We start from the raw sequence: 19,752 nt of genomic DNA on the forward strand, positions 1-19,752 counted from the left end.
GCACTCGGGGATGTTTACTCATGATTTCTTCGCCACATGCTTTACAAGCCGTCAGAAGCAGGGCTAATGTCAGAGGGATAGACAGTGTCTACATATATCACTGACCTTCGCTTAGAGCATTGTCTTCTTCCTCGAGTCTGCAAACTCTTTTGCAAGATTGACCATGGAGCCGAAAGTTCATACTCTGTTCGAACCTGTTACTGGCACCTGGCAATATTTAGTGGCCGATGAAATAACAAAGGAAGCTGTGGTTATTGACCCGGTACTCGACTACGACAAGCCGACTGGGAAGATCACCACGCGAGCAGCCGATGAGATCCTCGATCTGGTCGCTGGGAAATGCTATACCGTCTCTCGGATCCTCGAAACTCATGCTCATGCTGATCATTTGACTGCCTCTCGCTATCTTCAAAACGTTCTTGCGGAACGGCAGCCCACATCACCGTCGCCTCTGGTTTGCATTGGTGAACGGATAAGCCAGGTTCAAAAGACCATGTCCAAGGTCTACAACATTCCTGCCATAGACCTGGAAGGCGCTTTCGATCATACCTTTGCCGACGATGAGACATTCGCTATCGGCAACATCGAAGCCAAGGTCATCCATCTACCTGGTCATACTCCGGACCACATTGGATATGTGATTGGATCCAATGTCTTCACGGGAGACTCAATCTTCAATCCAGATGTTGGATCTGCTCGTTGCGATTTCCCAGGAGGATCAGCCACCGATCTGTATCAATCCATGCAAAAGCTACTCGCTCTACCGTCACACTTTAAGCTGTACACGGGCCACGACTATCCACCCGAGAGCCGCGAAATTATCGCCGGACAACATGTCTCTGGGTCAAAAGCCGTTCCATATACCACAGTCGATGTCCAGCGGCATGATAACAAGCATGTCAAAATCGGGACTGAGATGGACAACTTTGTCAAATGGAGATCAGAGAGGGACAGTGGACTTGGGCACCCGAAGCTTCTGGCGCAGGCGATGCAGGTCAATGTCCGAGGCGGAAGGTTGCCAATGGGCGATTCCGAGCAGATGAAGCTCAGTGAGGTTCCTTCAGCAATGGCTAGAGTCGTGAAGGTCTGAGAAGTTCTGTACTCGCCTCATATGGGCTTACAACTAGTTGGTTCTGATTGGCCATCGGGAATTCCCCTTTGGGTCGCGGGGAAAGCAGAGTGACGTCGCTCACTCCTGCAAGGCTGATCCTCTCACCCAAACCAGTCAATCAATAATCAAAACTATCGCGGTCTGCCGCCTGACCACAACCACTACACTGCCTGTTGCCCGTGCACTTCCTTCCAACACTCTTCTGGCCTACTTGTCCTTCTTTTTCCTTCACTACAGCCTCATCTTCGCAGGACTCTACTTATCACACTGTGCACGTTTAGTCATTCCTCCATAATCAATTATCACCATGGCCGAAGTCTGCCCAGTCGTTGGAACGACCAATACAGTCCTCCCTCCCCAACACCCCTCTTTCGACGCGGACCAGCCTGGTCTCGTCTGTCCAGTCACGAAGGCCACCACCGACCATCACCACAACCTTCACAAACACCCTGGAATCTTCGACAACTCGTCTGATCTTTCCAATGCTGGGGCCTGCCCTGCCCTTTCCAAGATTGTCAGCCGTCCTGAGCAGCAGAAGATGGACGAAGCCATCTGTCCAGTCGTTGGCACTGTCTCGAGCGTCCTCCCTCCAGATCACCCTTCCACCGCAGACGCAAAGGATGGCGATGTCTGCCCTGTGACGAATGCTACACTGGGTCACCACAAGGGCAAAGTGCACATACACCCAAGCGTCGAGAACGCGCCCAAGGGCGCAATTTGCCCAGTGGTCGGACACGCATGAACAAGGAACGGGATTTACCTTGGATACTGAGAAGGATACACGGCGTGGCAGGTTGAAGATGGCTACCTTTTCACATGATGCTGAGGCGTTGGGAATGGGTATATCTTGACGAGATACCAAGGATGCGTCACTTAATTAGCGAGAAACACATGAAGTTGAATCTCAATGACTTTCCCTTGAGAATACTGACACGACGCACAACGCATAACATGCTGTTTTGATATTCTCTTCTTCTCTCACTACGAACTCAATTTCATATCTTCTGACAGTGGGACTATACGTTGCACCACGAACTTCGCATAGAGAGTGCATAGTATGATCATATACATGAACAGCCACCCTGACCCAAGTCCCGGTCGACAGGGTATTTGCAACCCAACAACGACATTCAGGGATGAACATATCAGTCTTTCCACGTAATTACCTTTGTCCTCACCCACTCTTCCAAGCCCGGTAGACCATTAAACCGCCCAAAACCGCTCTTCTTGACACCACCATGCGGCAAAGCCGCCTCGTCATGAACAGTCATGTTATTGATATGCACCGCCCCGCTCTCAATTTGCCTGGCAATACGTAGCCCGCGACGCAGGTCCTCAGTAAACACGGCACTACTCAGACCATAGTCGGTATCATTGGCAATGGCAATCGCCTCATCGTCCGAGTTGACGATATACAGTGACACGGTCGGCCCAAAGGACTCGGTGAAATAGATGTCCATATCCGGCTTGACGTTCTCGATAATGACAGGTCGCATCTTAGTCTTAGATTCCTCGTGGTGTTTGGGGTCGCCGTAGATTGCCTTTGCACCTTTCGAGATGGCATCATCGAGGAGTTTCTTGTTCTTCTCGACCGGCGCCGATGTAACCAGCTGTGGCACGTCCATGCCCCCCTCGCCAAAGACTTTGTCCATCGTTCCTTTCAGGGCCTCGCGGAACTCGTCTGCGATTTTGGCGTGGACGAAAATACGTTCTGTCGCCATGCAAATCTGTCCGGCATGGATGAAAGCGCCGAGCGCGCACTGCAGGGCGGCATGCTGGATGTCGGCATCGTCGCAGACAATTGACGGGGCTTTGCCGCCAAGCTCCATCACAGTGGGCTTCAGGAGCTTGCCGGCCATAGATGCGATGATAGATCCCACGCCCGTGGAGCCGGTAAAATTGATTTTCTTGATGGCCGGGTGGTTGATCAGCGTGCTGGTGACTTTCGCCGCATCTGCGGGTCGGTGGTAGAGTGTGTTCAGACAGCCTGCTGGGAGGCCGGCTTCTTGCAGGATCCCGGCGATGGCCCAATATGTCGCGGGTGCGGCCTCGGGACCTTTCAGAATCACGGTATTTCCCCTGCAGACCTGTTAGCATGGATTCGGCGGACGGCCATTGGAAGGTGACGTACATGGCTAATGGTTGTAAACAAGCGCGCAGACCAAGGACATGAGGAGCATTCCAAGGCGCAATACCTAGGACAACGCCATAGGGCTCTTTGACGACAAGTGCAGAGGCACCTTCATCCTGGACGACGGGTGCTGATGAAGTCAGGGCAGGCTGGATCAGACCGGCGACGCTCAGACACGCTTCGTACGCAAGGCCATGTTCAAAGTCAGTCATGGACGCCGGTCCGCCTGTCTCAGTGTGGGCATAGTGCGCCTGCTCGGGTTTTCTCTTTTTGAATCCTTCTGCTGCTCGAAGAAAAATGTCTCTCCTTGTGCCGGGTTTCGTCTTCGACCATGTCTTAAAAGCCTTCTGTGCCGATTCTATCGCCTTGAGCGCATCCTCTTCGTCGGCTGCAGAACACTTGTACAATGTCTTATGATCGACAGGGGAGACGACGTCAAATGTAGAGGAGAGTGTGACTTGCTCACCATCGAGCCAGAGAGGGATGGTGGAGGAGGTATCGAAGGCTGAGAGGGAGGCTTTGCTGCCGTTGGCGCCGTTTGTGCCGTTGGTAGTCATATTGATTGAGCTAGATTTCTGTCAGTGGAGGTTATGGTGCTGATCACTGTGGTGCTTTCAGTTTTGCTGCCCTGCAAAGTAATATATTCGCGTCCCACACAAATTCCGAGATGGAGGCTTACTCCAGTTTCCCCGGCAAGTAAACAAGGCAGTGATGACGGGTCGGAGATAACACCCAAGAAACAATGTCGAAAGGTACAAGTGCCGATGCATTGGAAATCGCAGTTGAAGGTGGGGGTGTGTCGGGAAGTGGTCGGGGTCTCGATCTCCAACTCCCCGAGTATGAGTGTGCGTAGTGAAGAGATTGCGGGGAGGGTTAGTGATTCATGGGCAGCCATTTGGCCGATGTTGCCCCTCTCCCAGAAACTGCGCTGGCCCAGTTACTCAGAAGCAAACATGATACTGGACCTGACTGAGCCGGCGTCGCCGTCCATCTGTTCTCTAGCACTTCCAAGCTCTGGGGTCGCATTTGTAGCCTGAGGAGCGCGACCTCGTGATTTCCAGGAAGAAGCTGGAGGCGCGCGTCCAGCCACGCTTGTCATCTGGCGGTATGCTCTGTCATTCCTCAGTGCGCGGGGTTGTTCAAATTCTTGATGTTTGGACCGACTCACGCTTTTGATGCCGCTTTGCCCGGGGTCGTGGCAAAAATACCTTGTGCGAGAGCCTTCAGTATGGATTTCTGCGCCGACTCGAGGTAGAAGAATTTATGCGACAAGCTCACCAGGACGTCGAAGATGACCTCCGAATCGCCAAGTGTGCCTATGGGACTGTCCTTGATCTCCGTCAGGAACCATGTGTGTTCGTCGCTACCTAGCGTAGCTGAGAGACCTCCGATGCACAACGTCCAGAGGTGGACTTCTTCGTGGCCAGTCCAATCATTTTTCGATGTTCTCAGCAGAGTCTGCCGCAGGAAAGGGGCAATGATTTTGATTGATCTCCGTCGTCCGGCGTATGTGAAACACATATATATCCACAAGAGCACTGCGATGCGAATGGCTTCGCTTCTGGGGTCCTCCAGATCGATTTCCAGGAGGCGATGTTTGATGGCTAGGTTACGGAGATATATCCAGTGCAGGCCACCCTTGGGTAACTTGTCGGCCTTGCGAGCCGACGACTGAGATATTTTCAGTGCTGACAGCACGACCGTCAGATCTAGGATGATCCATCGTAGACTTGACGGGACGATCTCTTGCTGTGTGGACGTGAGCAGGCCAACTGCCGTCCGGACCTTGCCTGACTGGACTCTCTGAAGTTCTTGGAGGGCATAACCGATCATAGGATGGTCTTCACCGGGCTCGAAATCGGCATGGGACCAGAGTGGCTTTCGGTTCATCTCGGCTGCGATGTATGCGTCGCCATTGAGAAGTAGCTCCACGAGCGGACCCTGTAGTGACCCCAACCCGCCGAGTGAGTCGACCATTGCTTTCGCACCCTTCATATGCACGACCGCCGCGTCGACATTGTACCTATACCATTCTGCACAACCAAGGTGGAAAGTATTGAAAATCGTCCTGCTGGTTAGTGGTTGACGGCTTTCAACGTATCTTTGGGAAGACTGCAGAGCTTTGTGAATGTAGAAATTGCCATGACCCGAAGGTGGTATGGCATCGATAAACGTCATGTAGCTGGACATGGATGCTAACAACGAGTACATGTTGTACTGATCGTGTAGACAGCCTTGAATGACTGACAAGGCATCGTATCGAAAAGCATAATTCTGCTCCTTCCCAGCTTCAAGATGCCATGTAGCAGGATGATGGACTCTGAGGAAATACTGGAGCAGATTGTGTATAGACTGGTCGACTCTGACACAAGTGACGTCGAAGGGGTCGAAGTTTTCTTCTGCTGAAGCTGGAAATACCGGAATACCGTCTGGAGATGATTGGTTCGAGTCGTTGTGTTGAGACATTACCCAGAGAAGAGGATCGATGTTCGCGTCCTGTGGCTGCGTCTGTCCACTATTGCCACTATTCACATTACATCCGACTTGGCTGAGAAGTAGCTTCGAACCCTTCCTCTTGGAATGTCTTGGTTCGACCCCTTTCTCGCTTGCCAAGTGGCCACTGGAGGTTGCTGAGCTGCTGCCGGCACGACCAGGCTGCAGATGAGGTAGCTGAGCTGTGATGATTATGCCGTTCTGGGACTTGTGGTACCGGCGGTCTTTCTGGACATGACTGTGTATTTGGATGCGCTCTTTCTTGTTGCTGTGAGAGAGCGAATCGGACTCAGGGTTTTTGTTGATGAACATGAACTTGGACTTCTTCATTTTGCAAGAACTTCAGGCACGTGGCGGAGCAGGATGTCGCGCTCCGCGATCTCTCACCTGGGGGGATATTATACTTGAGAATGTGGTTGAGTCAGCGAGCGAGGGAGATCAGAAGATTGATCTTGGACTTAATCCCACATCAACACCCCAGACATGAAGAGGCGAAGGCTGTAGATGATACGCCGTCTGGACGTCTCTATGGGCTAATTCTCTCATAGACGTTCGGCCTTGGTCAAGTACAGGAAGGTGCCCTTTAGGTTGTGCTTGGTTTCGTTCGGTGGCCATAATCATGTGATCCAAACACGAAAACGGCCAATGGGATCAGAAGACCTGCTGGTTAGGTAACGTCTTATAGTTGGACTTACAACGGTGACGAGGAGGAGAAGCCTGGGCAACACGCCATGGCGCCTCGAAAAGCCTGATAAGGAAAGAGGTACTTCCCGACTCGGCCAAGTGCGACGAGTTTTGAGTTCATTGTAGCCACTGTTGCACCAGGCGGCGGTGTCTCTTGCAGCGTATCGAAGGGAAGCCGGAGTGATTAGTTGTACAATGACGAATGAGAAGTCCAGGCTGGACTGCTTGTGGGAGATGGATATATGCAGGCTGACTCATTTCTTGGTCGTCAGTCTCAAGTGTCGCCCCACCTGCATCGCCCTGCCATTGACGCCGGATATCGCCTGCACAGAGAGTCTTGGACTGATATCTTGCGCGACTTTGAAATGCTGACCAAAGCCACTTGTGGATCATCGATTGCGCTGACTAAAATACCATGGTGGCATCAACATAGGTTTTTGGATTAGTAGAGAAGGACTACACAAAAGAAGTTGGGAGACGATGGCTTGGTGAAAGAGGAAAACCAGGAGGAGGCGGTGAGCCTGTTTCCAGAAAAAGTGGCACGGTCTGACCAGTGTCGCTTGTCAACTGCAACGGAGTGTTGTTTCTTATTGTCGTCTCGAAGTCCTTCGCACACAACGAGAGAGATTCATGCATTGTCAGAAAGGAGGTCATCAGCTCCATCGAGTATCCCTACTAGCTTGCTGTATAGGCACCCGTTATCACGAACCTATAGAACTCCGATTTGTATCGTCGATGGACTCCCTGTCAGACGGTGCCACTTTTGTTTGAAACCGGCTTGGCGGTAGACTATGAGGGGTGCATCGGAACGGACTAACTTTGCTCCGGGCATCATGGGAAATCCTGGTCCGCCTCGATCAGGCCCCAGATCCTTTCGTTTATCACCATCTCGAGAGAGTCTGCGAGGCGTCACTTGTGATGATATCCAAATGCAATGGGTCATCAAATGTCTAGCATACACATACATGCTACCCAGGTTCGTCGGAGATCCTTTTCATATCATATCATAACCATAACCGCCACGTGATGATCGATCCGACTCATTCAAACTCCTCATGACCTCACTTTTGAGCTGCAAGTCTATTCAGCGTCGGGCATCTTGAGCACATATCGTCCAGCGATCTGGCCTGCGTGCATCATCTCGTACACCTTGGGAAGGTCCTTCAACTCCACCGTCTTGAATGGCACCTTGATCAAGCCACGGGCAAAAAAGTCCAAAGCTTCCTCACCGTCTTGTCTGTTACCGACATATGAGGCTTGGATTCTGATCATCTTCACCACTGACTCGAACACGGGTGCTCGGATATAGGCTTTGGCAGGGAGACCGATGACAATGACGGTACCTCTGGGGCGGACATATTCGGCGGCTTGCTGGAAGGGCTTTTCGCTGACAGCCACTAGGATGACGGCGTGGGGACCGAGGCCGTCTTTGGTAGCGGCCTTGACGTCCTTGACAACGTCGCTGGACTTGGAGAAGTCGATGAAATGCTGTTCCGAGCAGTCAGTATTGATCCTCACGTACGAACGCCGAGAAACTCACTTTTGATCCCATTTGTTCGCAAAGCTTCTTCTTGTCATCACCAGTGTCAATGGCGATGGTGTGCAGACCCATGGCCTTTGCATATTGCTGTGCCAAAGCTCCCAACCCGCCACCAGCGCCTACGATGGCGACTGTCTGTCCTGGTCTGGCTCCCGACTCTTTCAACCCCTTGTAGACCGTGATACCGGCGCAAAGGACGGGTGAAATCTCGTCGAGGGGAACGCCTTCGGGGATGTGGGAGACGTGTCGTGCGGAGGCGATACAGTATTGCTGGAAGGTACCGTCGACTGTGTAGCCGGAGAGCTTGGGGGTGAGGCAGAGGGGTTCGTCGGACTGTTGGCAGAAGGTGCAGGACAAGCAGGAGTCGTTGAGCCACTTGACACCGACAGCTTCACCGATCTTGCAGATTTCGTCCGTAACCAGCTCACCACGAGCTACGACGTAACCAGCACCCTCATGACCACCAACAAGTGGTAGTTTCGTCGCAAGAGGCCAGTCGCCGTTGACTGCGTGGAGATCGGTGTGGCAGACGCCAGAGTATTTGATATTGACGAGGACTTCTTCTGGGCCGGGCTTAGCGACTGGGATCTTCTTGTATTCAAGAGGTCCGCCAGTCTTCTGAATGACTTGCGCCCACTGTTCTTCGGGGATCTTGTGGGACGACATGTTGATTGGGTGGAAAGGTGTATGTAGTGGAAGGTAGTTTATGTTGGTAAACAGAGTGAGGAGATGGTATGCTTCTCTACTGTGACTTGGAGCGAGGGAGTTGATGGCATGATGCACGGAGAAAGTGGCCCTTATGTAGACTGGCAGCTTTGATCAACCCCTCTCATGATCCTTTGGACCTGAGACTCGAAGCTTCAGGATGAGCGGAAACCCCTCAGTCGCCGAGCATGCACTGTGCATTCTCACTGACCGAAGCTGCCGAGATCTGTGAGGTATCTGGGTATCCTGTGGACCGACATGGGTTAGATCCAATCAATCGCGTGAGATGGAGATCCGATGTTACGTCTCCTGACGGGTGTAAGGAAATCTTCTCGAGTTGGAGCCAACCTGCCTCCATGGTCCAGACAACCTTGGACCGGAGTGAACTGTGGGCGAACGGGTGATCTGGAAACGAGGAGGATACTGTGGGAATGGACCAGGATGAAGCTGCGCGAAAATGGAGCAAATGAAAGTATGTTTATTCTGGTACGGAGGGGTATTTTCACAAGACAGTGTTCCAAGGTGCATTGTTACGCTGCATTACAGCCAAGATGACAACCAGGTATGGTCTGTATGCTCATCAGGAGCTTTTCTCAAATCAGAGGCAATCATTGGTCTGGCCTCGGACCACGACCATGCGACAGATGGTGCCCTGTGATGTCCTTGTGGTTACCGAAAAGCAGAGCGAGGCTCAAGCTAGCCGACTTGGATGCATGTGCACATGAATGATCGCCCACCTTTGACGAGACCCGAGACCCGAGCTGAGAGGAAGTAGTAAGTCTGCGGCAACAGGGAGTAAGGATCAAAGGAAAAGAAACGCACAGAGATGCGGGGTGCTCAGGCCTCACTACTGCATCAGAGAGAGCATCAACTTCGGTATTCAATGAGCCGATCAGCAGGTAGAGTAAGGTTTGGTTCCGCGTTTACCTCTGTATCCCGCTAGCAACTCATCTCGTAAGGAAACGCACGACCAAAGTGGCATGACAAGCTGCCAGAATTCCCTCTCGTCCGAACAACTAATATGCTTCAAAATCTAGATCAGAGCTCGCCAGCTCATCATTGTTCAACCTTCTCTCTTTCGACACTGTCTGCATGGCTTTGACCTCTCCCAGCGTTGTCTTGATGGACTACTTAAGCGAACAGTGTCCTACCACGCAGCACCCTCTTTCACCTCCAAAGTAATGGCCCTTCACTCTAATGGAGCGGATGTTCGGCTGTCGTTCGAGTGCAGTCAGAGAGAGCCTTAATCAGTCACGCGTTCAAGCAGCTAGCCCAAGGCGAGACCGCCCAAGCCGAAGATGGGCTCGAATCAAAGACCCTGACGGCCAGACCCGAATGGCGGCGCCAACGTGCGATTATGCGAACGTGGTCTGATGGTCGAACCATGCAAGCTTATCTAAGGTCACTACTGCAACTTTCGGCTGACTAGACCCTTCCGTTGATGACGATGCCGCGAACACAAAAGCCCCAACGAATTTTCGATCATGAATTCTTGCACGTCTTTTCGAGGGCGCAACATTTTTAAATGAAAGAGCCTGGAACTTCAAGAGCAAACGGCCTGGAACTCTGAGCTTTGAGACAAGAAGGAAGCAGAAGACGTTGCTGTCAAAAAGAGAAGATCTGATCGTAGACAAACCACTCTCCCACATGGCAAGTGGTTTCCAGAAAAAGTGGCACCGTCTGACGGGGAGTACATCGATCATTCAAATTGAAGTTCTGCAGGTTCGCGACAACGGGTGCTTGACAGCAAGCTAGTAGAGATACACGATGGAGCTGATGACCTCCTTTCTAACAATGCATAAAGTTCTATCGTTGTGTGTGAAGGACTTCGAGACGACAATAAGAAACAGTACCTATTTGCACCTGAGGATCGACACTGGTCAGACCGTGCCACTTTTTCTGGAAACAGGCTTGATGGTTAGAGCGCTTGAAGGGGTGATACCCGATGGCTGAAGAACCCTTAGGCATCAGGTAGGCTCGGAACCGGTCATCAGACTTCGCTCCGTCAACGCTGCATGGGGTTCAGCGTGTGATGTCCTGCGCGAAACTCGTTTCCAGCAGTCGTAACAGCGCGGCTGTCGATCTTACCGTTGAGCGATCTAAGACACAAGCCCTTCCATCGACCGACTCTACCACCACGTTACCACATACTGCTGTTGTTTTCTCGTCCTTTCAGACATTTCAGGTCTGCGCGACTCCATCCTTACTGCGTCGTCCTTCATTCTTATCTTTCCTTCCGGATCCAAGCGGGTGAATCGTGCGCGCACGAACCACGTCCGTTGCTCCTTCTGCTGACCGTATCTTTCTATCGCTTGGCTACCTTACTTGTACGCCTGCCGTGACCGGTGTCTGTGCGCTAGTTGAGAATCGTTGCCTGCAAACCCGGACATTCCATTCGCAAACTTTAAACTGCCACGATGGTGCAACAAACACTGGTGCAAGACTGATGAGGAACTCCAATTCTACATGTAAGCAGCTCAAGGCCGTTGACGGAATACTTCCCACACTCTGCAGGGACACGGTAGCAATCATCGACGCCCGAGACGATAATCAGCGGCAAGTCCGTGGAATACGTATAAGGGTGGGCACCATGTCCCCAATTTCCCAGCACCTCTACCTGCATATCAGGTTACTGGCCCATGGGCGAAGGAATACAGCTACGCGTCGCAAACTGAGCTCGAGAATCAGTACGGGGCAAGGACAAGGAAACAATGCAGAAGATCCTCCGAACAGGACGTATGTGATGCAAGCATGGGCTGATCTCCTGTTGTCCGCGATCTGATGTATGTAAAGAGTACTTTCAGACCGCTTATGGCCCCCATGGACATCATTGACCAACACCCACCTCCTCACTCTCACCGCCTTCATTCCCCGTCTTCCACAATATCTGCCTCCAGTCTTGCCTTGTGACGTTATTCTCTCCCTTACCCCATCCCACCATGCATGACTATCCTCGGCATGCCCGCCGTGCGATTTTTATTGGGATAGTCCACGCAACTTCTGCCTCATGGGTCTCTCATCTCACACGTCATTGGCCCCCTTTCGTCGTATTCAAACTGCCTGACCCTCTTTGCGGGCGGCACAGGTCCGAGTCCGGTCCCAGCCACGGGCGGCTTGACTTCGTACAACTCATATCAGGCATGATTGTTGTCCTTTGCTGTTGCCGTGCCTGATCACCCTGGCTGCAGTCGTGCCGGTGTGGCAATTGTCTTCCAACCTGGCTCCTGAACAGAGGTATTTCCGGTCATGTCACCTGACTATTCATTCACCTCCCTCACTATTAGCAATTGCAGCTTCACTCATCTCCGCCTCTTCTCCACCACGACTGTCCTCCTCTTCTCCTCTGGGTGGCTACGCCCCTTGCTGGCGTGTGCCGCTGCTGCTCTCTTCTCCGCGTCTGCACGTGCTCGAGCTTTCTGGTAGCGCTCGTCTTCGCTCGAGTCTTCCTCGCTACCTGTAGAGTCGCACTCCGATGAACTCCATCCTCCACATCGCTTGCCTCCGCAGTCAAGTTTGACGCGTTGACCTGACCGAGTCACGCCGTACCGCTCGCATCGACAGCTGCGGTCGCTCACGCTCGACAAGGTTGACGGAGACGAACGTGAGAACGCCGTACCACTGGAAGACCCGTCGTCCGAAATCTCAGACGGCGATGCCGAGGCAGGGTCGTGGATATGGTATCCTGCGAAACGCTCGTCAAGGTCGTCGATCGGCGAATCGTCGTAGTCGGCTTCACGTACTCCACGTGAAGCGTACGGCTTGCTTGGCTTGGGATGCTGAATCTTGCCTGGGCTTAGAGCACGGCCTTTTGGAACTTCCCGACTGTAGCGATTGGATGAGACGTTGGTGTTGACAGAGGGACGTTCCGCTTTACCATGGTCCCTGTCCTTGCCGCCGGATGGCACGTCAATGACGTTAAGTTTCCGACCAGTTGTCTTCTCGGTGACGAACTCCTTGGCTGGATCGTGAGAGACATGGTAGCCGTCCACGATGTAGTAGTACCAGTAACGTGAGCCGAGTTTGAGCGTGTTTGCCCCTTGGAAGCGGAAGGTACCTTTCCAGGAACCAGGCTTTGCACCAGGATCTTTGACCACTGATAGGGGAAGTTGGGATTTGTAGTTGTCCCATGAACCCAGGAGATGGACAGTGCGGACATTAGGAGAAGTGCGAAGGGTGAATGAAAGCTGCACTGCTGGTGACGACATTCTGGTATTGTTTTTTGATTTTGGTTTCGAAAAGTTGTCCAGGTATTATTAGTATGTGCCGACTGCATTTGATTAGCTTGCCCTGATGAAGTAGAAGGCGTATAGACTTACAAGTTAATAGAAGATGTTGTGTCGTTGTGACGTCTGATTCCTGACAATGCGTGAAGGTGTTTCGTCGTGCTGCTGAAGAGCTGTCGTCGTAATGAATCGCTTGACTGAATTAGATATGCTGATGCTGATGCTGATGTTGTTGATTAAAGATGCTAGTAAGTTGACAAAGGTCGTTGAGGCAGAGCAAGTGTGAAGATCAATGGCCACGTGTGAAGTGATTGCCGTATAGACAATGGATTGAGTCGGAGCAGAGCTTCCTGAACAGACACGTCAAGGTAGTGTTGATGATGTCTAGGAAGGTTTGAGAAAGGTGCTTTTGTTCTTAGTGATGAACAGATTGACCAGCAATCGTGACAACACAGCGTGGTTGATGATGAGGTTGGAGACACTTGATACTGGGGCGAAGGAGGTGACGTGATGATGTAGTGTTGGACTGTGGTGTGCAGTGAAGCCAAATGGAATGGAAGATTTGGCTGTCGTGAGGCTATGCTGCAGATTTCGTGCGGCACAGCGATCTTGCAGGGATGTTTGAACCAAGTCAAGCACTACTCGCCGGGAGTAATGCAGATGCGTCCTTCGCTTGGGATAGAAATGGATTAGGTCGATTCAGAGTGGCTGAAAAAAAAAAGCAAATGATGCGTTGCAGCAGTATCGACAACAACAAAGCAGATAGGTTGACTGATTAAGTTGCTGGAGAGGCACAGCAAGTATTGGTGTGCGGTAACAGTAGTAAGAGCTATTAGTAGAAAGAATGACCGTCGACCAGCAACGATGATGGTTTCCTTCTTGAAAGTGATTGACCAAGAAAAGATCTCTCTTCTCGTGCTAGAACAGAGTCTGCAAAGATTGGTGTTTGGTGTGAAGAAATGTAGCAGGAAGAGTCCAGCTCAAGATGCCACAGGTCGTAAGGTTTTGATATGAACCAGAAACTCGGATTGACTGATGTTCAGGGTGTTCAGATCAATAGTGTACCAGACACTAATTCTTTGCAGGAATGATTAAACGCGTAAAGACAAAAATGAGATGCTTTTTTCAAGAATAGCTCTTTGTTACCGCACAACCAAAATTAACAAGACTTGCTTGCGTGAGGGAAGAGGGAAAGAATCGAAGAGGCGTCGGGGATGGCAATATTTAGATACAACAGCGGCGGTGGAGAGGTCGCTGGCCATCTGGTCGCATATGGACCAAGCACCGGGTTGGCCATATGGTGAACGTGTGATGTTGAGGTGCAGAGGGGGATGAGGATGGAACGAGATAGGTTGGATGAGTGGGAGAGGGAGAATCAGCCGGGCGCGTAGAGGAAAGAAGACGATACTGGATTGAGATAGCCCACATCGAGACTGGGCGCTTAGACAGAGAGTGATTGGTGTGATGAGAGGACAATCCCAGTCGACGATGACTTGCATATCAGCCAATCATTCTCATCTTTATCAATAGAATCGACATTTTGTGTCTCCATCCTCATCATTGTCGACCTACCATGATAGCCTGGAAATATTGGCCACCGTCAGCCGCCTCGGGCAATCGTGATAAACACCACATCACCTGCAGTAGATATACACACTATCGATCTGGGGCGCTCCGGATCGTGAATAGTCACGGCAATGCGAGGGGGCAAGAAGAAGGGAAGATTCAATTGATGGATTTGCTCCGATTCACTATACCAATTCAGCAGGAATATACAATGCACATAACCGCTGGCAATCCATGCTTCGCCTTGATCCTCGTAGCCTCAGCACACCCCATCTACACACCGGTTTCCATCGACCAAACAGAAAACCCTCTCAGAGGGTTCAACGCAGTATCACTCCGCATTCACCATATCCTCCCGTATGTTGATAGTCTAGAACCATTCTTTCGCCAACCATCGGTTATAAAATTCCAAGCTCGCTTCAGGTTGGTCAAGAGGAACCATGTGACCGCCTGCATGAATTCTCATGAAGGTAAAATTGCCATGAGACTTGACTTCTCCGATCTTGCGTCCATCCTTGGTGCCATCGAGGCGGAGGTCCTCCATCTCAGCGGCTGCGAACTTCTTGTGATCGGGATACTCAAGCGCCTCGGTCCATGCCTTGTTACCAAGCCAGTTGCAGATGAAGTCAGCGTCACCTGCATAGATCAACACTGGCAGCTTCTCGATGAGGCCAGGCACCAATCGATGGAAAGGTTGCATCCAGTCACCCTGGAACAGGAAGTTGCGGTTGATGTCGAAGTTGCATGAGTCGTAGCCATCGACCTCCACACCCAGAGCCTTCATGACAGACTTGTCATTGAGCCATTTGCTAATCCAGCCAAGCTCGGGATAGCATAGGTTGCTGCTGTCCTTGCATTTGCCGCGCACATCATAGACGTTCTGGCCGGTTCGCTGGTAAGGTGCTAGCAGAGCGTTATTACAGTAGATGCTTGCCGGAACGCACGACCAGACGCTTTCGCTGTTGTAGCAGCTCTCAATTAAGTTCAAGCAGCGGGGAAGGGCATTGTCCATGGCTTGGCAGGACTGTTCGTCAAGAACAGCAGGCCATCCTCCATCACCACATGCCATCGGGCGGTATTGGGGGTATTGAGTCAAACCATCTGTGAGACCGTTGCCAATGAGAAGCGATTTGAGGTTGATGTTGCTCTTCTTGTGTGACAGGATTTCAGACGCAAAGACGGGGATATAATGTCCAGCATATGATTCACCCGCAATGTGGAAGTCCTGGCTAGCATATTCTGGGAACTGCTTAAAGAACAGGGTAAGCAATGCGTACACATCCTTTCCGGCGGCGACAGTGTTGGAGACGCTAGAGCTGGAGTAGGAGTAGCCGACGTTGACAGGCTGATCCAGGAAGATGACGCTGGCATTGTCGTTCCAGGAGTATGGGTTGTCGACAAGCTGGAGCTTCTCGTTGATTCTGGCCGGTCCAAGCTCGAGGAAGAGGCCGGTCAAGGACGAACAACCGGGGCCACCGTTGAGCCACAAGACAACTGGGTCGTTCTTGGGGTCATTGCGTGACTCAAAGAACCAGTAGAACAAGTGCTTATCGTTCTCATTGTCGTCGAGGTAACCCGAATATTGCTTGACAGTGTCAACACCAAGTGAGGAGGGGTCGACCGACTTGACCCGGAGGTCATATGTATCAAGTTTGCCATCGATATCACGCTCTTTCTCGCCATTGGCATTCTCCACCCAGACGCTTTGAACGTCAGCGCCACGGACAATGTGGTCCCATTCGTGGTCAGGACGGCGGGTGTGCTTCTTGGGGAGGGAGAAGAAGCTGGCCGCGCTCATATCCTCGGGATACATCGCAGCAACCTCATCCCAGATTGCAGCTGCTTCAGCCGTAAGCCCCTTGAGGGCATCCTTGAGGTGATGAAGCTGGTTTCCGAGGACGTCCTTGACCTCGGCAGGGAAGGACTTGGGGAACTGGATAGGCTGTTGAGGGGCGATGGCAGCCGAAGCCACTCCAGCCAGGAGAGCAGCAGAGATAGCTTTCATGATGAAGGATGCTCAATGCAACTGCTTGTGATCGTCTGATCTGGCCAGTCAAGGCAGCAGCGAATACAGGTAGCAGTGATAGGTGATCCGGGAATCAATCCCGAAGGGTCAAGTGAGCTTCAAGCTGACACAAGACTGATGGAGAAAACAAAGTGTTTGAGAAGAGTGATGAGAGTGATATAGAGATGAAGGATGGAGGGTAACAGAAGAGATACGGATCTTGGACGAACTGCAACTCGTAATGAAGCAGCCTGTGCCGTTCCTGTTGTCCTCGTTTCGCTGGTTGCTAGACGACCCCGTTTCATCCCAATTTATTGGTTATTGGCCCGCTGACATCACCATGTGACCATCGATAAGGACCTCGGCACGTGAGCAGCCTCTATCTAGCGCTAGTCTTTTATGGGCTAGCCTAAACTCCTTCATTCTCGCCAAGCCTCCCACAGAACTTTTTCGATCTTGCCTCGACGTCGAGAAGACAAACTGCGCAATCGCAACTGTTTCCTATCGCCAATTTCAACGAAGAGACTAGCCCATCATGTGTATGTGTTGCACCATCGTCGCAGGACTGACAGAGGACGTTCGCTAACCTATCTTAACACAGCTCTCGTCAGCGGAGAGAAGTCGAACTGTACGAAATCCCAATTCCTGTCGATGCTCGATCAAGTCTAACAATGCGCTACAGTCCAGTTCATCCTTCGTCTCCTCAACACCAACGTCGATGGCAAGCAGAAGATTATGTACGCCTTGACCCGAATCAAGGGTGTCGGCCGTCGCTACTCCAACCTGGTTTGCAAGAAGGCCGATGTCGACTTGAACAAGCGGTATGCACGAATGTTGGATTATCAAAAGAGACAGGACTGATGGGAAGTTTTAGTGCCGGTGATATCACCACTGAAGAACTCGAACGAATTGTCACCATCATCCAAAACCCTACCCAATACAAGATCCCAGAATGGTTCCTGAACAGACAGCGTGATATTGTCGACGGCAAGAGCTACCAGGTCTTGGCCAACGGTATGGAAAGCAAGCTCCGTGAGGATTTGGAACGCCTGAAGAAGATCCGAGCTCATCGTGGTCTGCGACACTACTGGGGTCTCCGTGTCAGAGGTCAACACTCCAAGACCACTGGCAGAAGAGGTCGCACTGTTGGTGTCAGCAAGAAGAAGGGTTAAGCGATTGCTATCATGGACATGTTTGCAGTCAAGTTTGGGGTTTCATCGGGTGGATTCGGCAAAGGAATTCGAACTCCGCCTCGATCGAACAAAATGGCATGGCTGGTGTTTCTCAGCCTGTGCAACGATATCACACATACTCATCAGAAGTCAATGGTAGTGGGCTTTCGGAAAATGCACGGCAATTGATTGCAACTTTCTCTTTTCTGCTTGTTTGTGAGTGGACTTGCGTTGTGTGTCATTGCGGTGTTTGTGCTCTCGTTGGGGTGTCCTGGAGGCATTGTCACTTGTGGGACGTAGTACCTGTTACACGAGTGGCATTCGGTTGTCGTGGCCCTGAAGTCACCGGAATGGGCTCTTCCACCTTCAGATACCCGGGAAGTATGCAAACGCACGCCCTGGACATTTCGTTCGCACTCTTGGCTCCAAGCTCTTTCACCTGCCAGCAACGCTTCTCAGAGGCTGTGGTCGAAATCCCTATCGCACGGCGCCACAAAGGTTCTCTTGCTCCCAATGAATTGCTCATGGATACAGGCTGATTCGTTCTTTCTTCCGAGCGGAGCGAACGCATTTCCAGCAGTCAACACCAAAATTCCAGCCTTGGTTTTGGTGACGGTTGCCAACATGTCTTTCCTGTCGTGCTCTTCTGCCGTGTAACACTGATTATTTCTGGCAGCCTTCTTTGAAGTGCTTCCGGACATCTGGCACTGCATCCAACCCCAACGATCTTGGACTGAGCAGATGGGCGGTGGCCAGAGTGATAGTATGTAAGGGCCGCTCCAGTCATTGTCATTTTCTTCCCTGCTCGTACGCATGATCTGATGTTTCTATTGAGGTTCTAGCTGACTCTGTCTCAGTCGACCCTGGTCTAGCTACATTCAGGAAGGAAGCCGTCCTGATACAACGTGCGATACTACGTCGAACAAAGGGGCTTGTACTTGCTGGCCAAGCGTCACACTTCCAATGTTTGTCCATCAACAGCATCGATTGAGTAAATATGCCTGTACAAACTTGTGGCTGAAGGTGCAGCCATTGTTGTTCTCAAAAGATGGAAACCCACAAATTCGGTGCTGTATGGATCCCGATGCAGAAAGCGCAGATATAAAGTCCTTTTCCTTCTCACACCGTTCTAATCCAAATCAGTCAGTTGAGTCCTTTCGCTTTTCTCGAATCCATACGCTTCATGCTTCAACAAGTTAACTCAACCCATCAATTCCCATAATTCCTACAAAGCGATTGCTTCCAGACGCTGCGACCATGTTATACCAATTGCCGCTCCTGCTCCCTGTCGCCTTCCTCTTCACATCTACCATCTCAGCATTCTCAGGCAACTTTGAGCTCACAAACATTACTGTCTCATCACTGTCGCAATTTAATCCAGACTCTGTGGAGGGATCTTACGTCGAACGTGAGTCTTCGCTGCCATTGCGTTGCTCCGAGACAGTCGTCCAGACCTCTCTTACCTGGTAAACATGGCAGCTGCTAACTATGACAGTCGACTTCGCCGACCAGGACACCCCCGAGATCGAGCCAGTCCATTGCTGTGTTCAATGGTCAGCCAACGCAAGCCCACCGACCACTTGGCCAGGTAGCTGTGATAACGATACATTCGCTGTCCTCGTCAGCCCATGGGCTGGAGTGCAAGCCCTGACCCTTGACCTGCAACACTCGTACATTGACAACAGGTGAGGAATTTCCCAAGTCTAAACGGACTACAACGCCCTACCCGCAGAGAGTGACACAAGGCTGACCAGACCGTATTAGTGTTGGAGAATATCCCTACAATGTCCTTACCAAGTTCGCCAACCTGAGTCTCGAATACCCTTCCACCCAATACTATGACTGTGACATGTCCGAGGCGAAATGTCAAAGCTCGAGCGCGATCACCGCCATCGTCACTTCTTCCACTGCTTGAGGATGTGGTCAGCAATGAGTCCTTGAAAAACCTGAGGCGGATGATGCTCTAGGGCATGATTGACATGCTAAGGAGAACATGACCGCGTGTCAACAAACCGGCTGAGGTATTGTCGAGATTCTGCATGTAACGTAATGTGGGCTGGAGGGAGTTCAGTAGGGAAGCAGAGGTTAGCACTCTATCATGGAAACCATCCTGTCACAGACC

General features: G+C 51.5%; 9 protein-coding genes across 9 annotated transcripts; 4 read left to right on the plus strand and 5 right to left on the minus strand.

The window, feature by feature from the left end:
* Positions 1–13: 13 nt before the first annotated feature.
* On the plus strand, positions 14–1,254 carry EDD37DRAFT_203143 (uncharacterized protein). Its single transcript, XM_062810196.1, has one exon. The coding sequence runs from the start codon at positions 164–166 to the stop codon at positions 1,088–1,090; it is 927 nt and encodes a 308-aa protein (XP_062665540.1). The 5' UTR covers positions 14–163; the 3' UTR covers positions 1,091–1,254.
* EDD37DRAFT_202409 (uncharacterized protein) lies at positions 1,255–2,264 on the plus strand. Its single transcript, XM_062810192.1, has one exon. It carries the CDS (start codon positions 1,419–1,421, stop codon positions 1,851–1,853), a length of 435 nt encoding a protein of 144 aa, XP_062665541.1. The 5' UTR covers positions 1,255–1,418; the 3' UTR covers positions 1,854–2,264.
* Positions 2,055–4,102, minus strand: EDD37DRAFT_202447 (vanillin dehydrogenase). Its single transcript, XM_062810193.1, has 2 exons — positions 3,243–4,102; positions 2,055–3,190 (listed from the first exon to the last, which is right to left on the minus strand). Exons 1-2 carry the CDS (start codon positions 3,797–3,799, stop codon positions 2,257–2,259), a joined length of 1,491 nt encoding a protein of 496 aa, XP_062665542.1. The 5' UTR covers positions 3,800–4,102; the 3' UTR covers positions 2,055–2,256.
* EDD37DRAFT_202459 (uncharacterized protein) lies at positions 4,103–6,363 on the minus strand. Its single transcript, XM_062810194.1, has one exon. It carries the CDS (start codon positions 6,063–6,065, stop codon positions 4,407–4,409), a length of 1,659 nt encoding a protein of 552 aa, XP_062665543.1. The 5' UTR covers positions 6,066–6,363; the 3' UTR covers positions 4,103–4,406.
* A 685-nt stretch (positions 6,364–7,048) lies between these two features.
* On the minus strand, positions 7,049–8,726 carry EDD37DRAFT_583921 (alcohol dehydrogenase 3). The gene is made up of 2 exons (XM_062814437.1): positions 7,960–8,726; positions 7,049–7,907 (listed from the first exon to the last, which is right to left on the minus strand). The coding sequence occupies exons 1-2, from the start codon at positions 8,623–8,625 to the stop codon at positions 7,500–7,502; spliced, it is 1,074 nt and encodes a 357-aa protein (XP_062665544.1). The 5' UTR covers positions 8,626–8,726; the 3' UTR covers positions 7,049–7,499.
* Positions 8,727–11,963: 3,237 nt separating this feature from the next.
* Positions 11,964–12,869, minus strand: EDD37DRAFT_660148 (uncharacterized protein; the record flags this gene model as incomplete). The annotated part of the gene is made up of 1 exon (XM_062819089.1): positions 11,964–12,869. The coding sequence occupies one exon, from the start codon at positions 12,867–12,869 to the stop codon at positions 11,964–11,966; it is 906 nt and encodes a 301-aa protein (XP_062665545.1).
* A 1,668-nt stretch (positions 12,870–14,537) lies between these two features.
* EDD37DRAFT_642826 (carboxypeptidase C) lies at positions 14,538–16,729 on the minus strand. The gene has a single exon (XM_062817390.1). The coding sequence runs from the start codon at positions 16,456–16,458 to the stop codon at positions 14,824–14,826; it is 1,635 nt and encodes a 544-aa protein (XP_062665546.1). The 5' UTR covers positions 16,459–16,729; the 3' UTR covers positions 14,538–14,823.
* An 81-nt stretch (positions 16,730–16,810) lies between these two features.
* On the plus strand, positions 16,811–17,695 carry EDD37DRAFT_203215 (ribosomal protein S13). The gene is made up of 4 exons (XM_062810198.1): positions 16,811–16,997; positions 17,060–17,086; positions 17,141–17,279; positions 17,333–17,695. Exons 1-4 carry the CDS (start codon positions 16,994–16,996, stop codon positions 17,628–17,630), a joined length of 468 nt encoding a protein of 155 aa, XP_062665547.1. The 5' UTR covers positions 16,811–16,993; the 3' UTR covers positions 17,631–17,695.
* Positions 17,696–18,786: 1,091 nt separating this feature from the next.
* Positions 18,787–19,727, plus strand: EDD37DRAFT_203360 (uncharacterized protein). Its single transcript, XM_062810199.1, has 3 exons — positions 18,787–19,038; positions 19,126–19,315; positions 19,395–19,727. The coding sequence occupies exons 1-3, from the start codon at positions 18,888–18,890 to the stop codon at positions 19,543–19,545; spliced, it is 492 nt and encodes a 163-aa protein (XP_062665548.1). The 5' UTR covers positions 18,787–18,887; the 3' UTR covers positions 19,546–19,727.
* The last annotated feature ends 25 nt before the right edge of the window (positions 19,728–19,752 follow it).

This window comes from Exophiala viscosa (genome assembly GCF_022695815.1).
Source record: "Exophiala viscosa unplaced genomic scaffold EDD37scaffold_16, whole genome shotgun sequence".
Classification (NCBI taxonomy): Eukaryota; Fungi; Ascomycota; class Eurotiomycetes; order Chaetothyriales; family Herpotrichiellaceae; genus Exophiala; species Exophiala viscosa.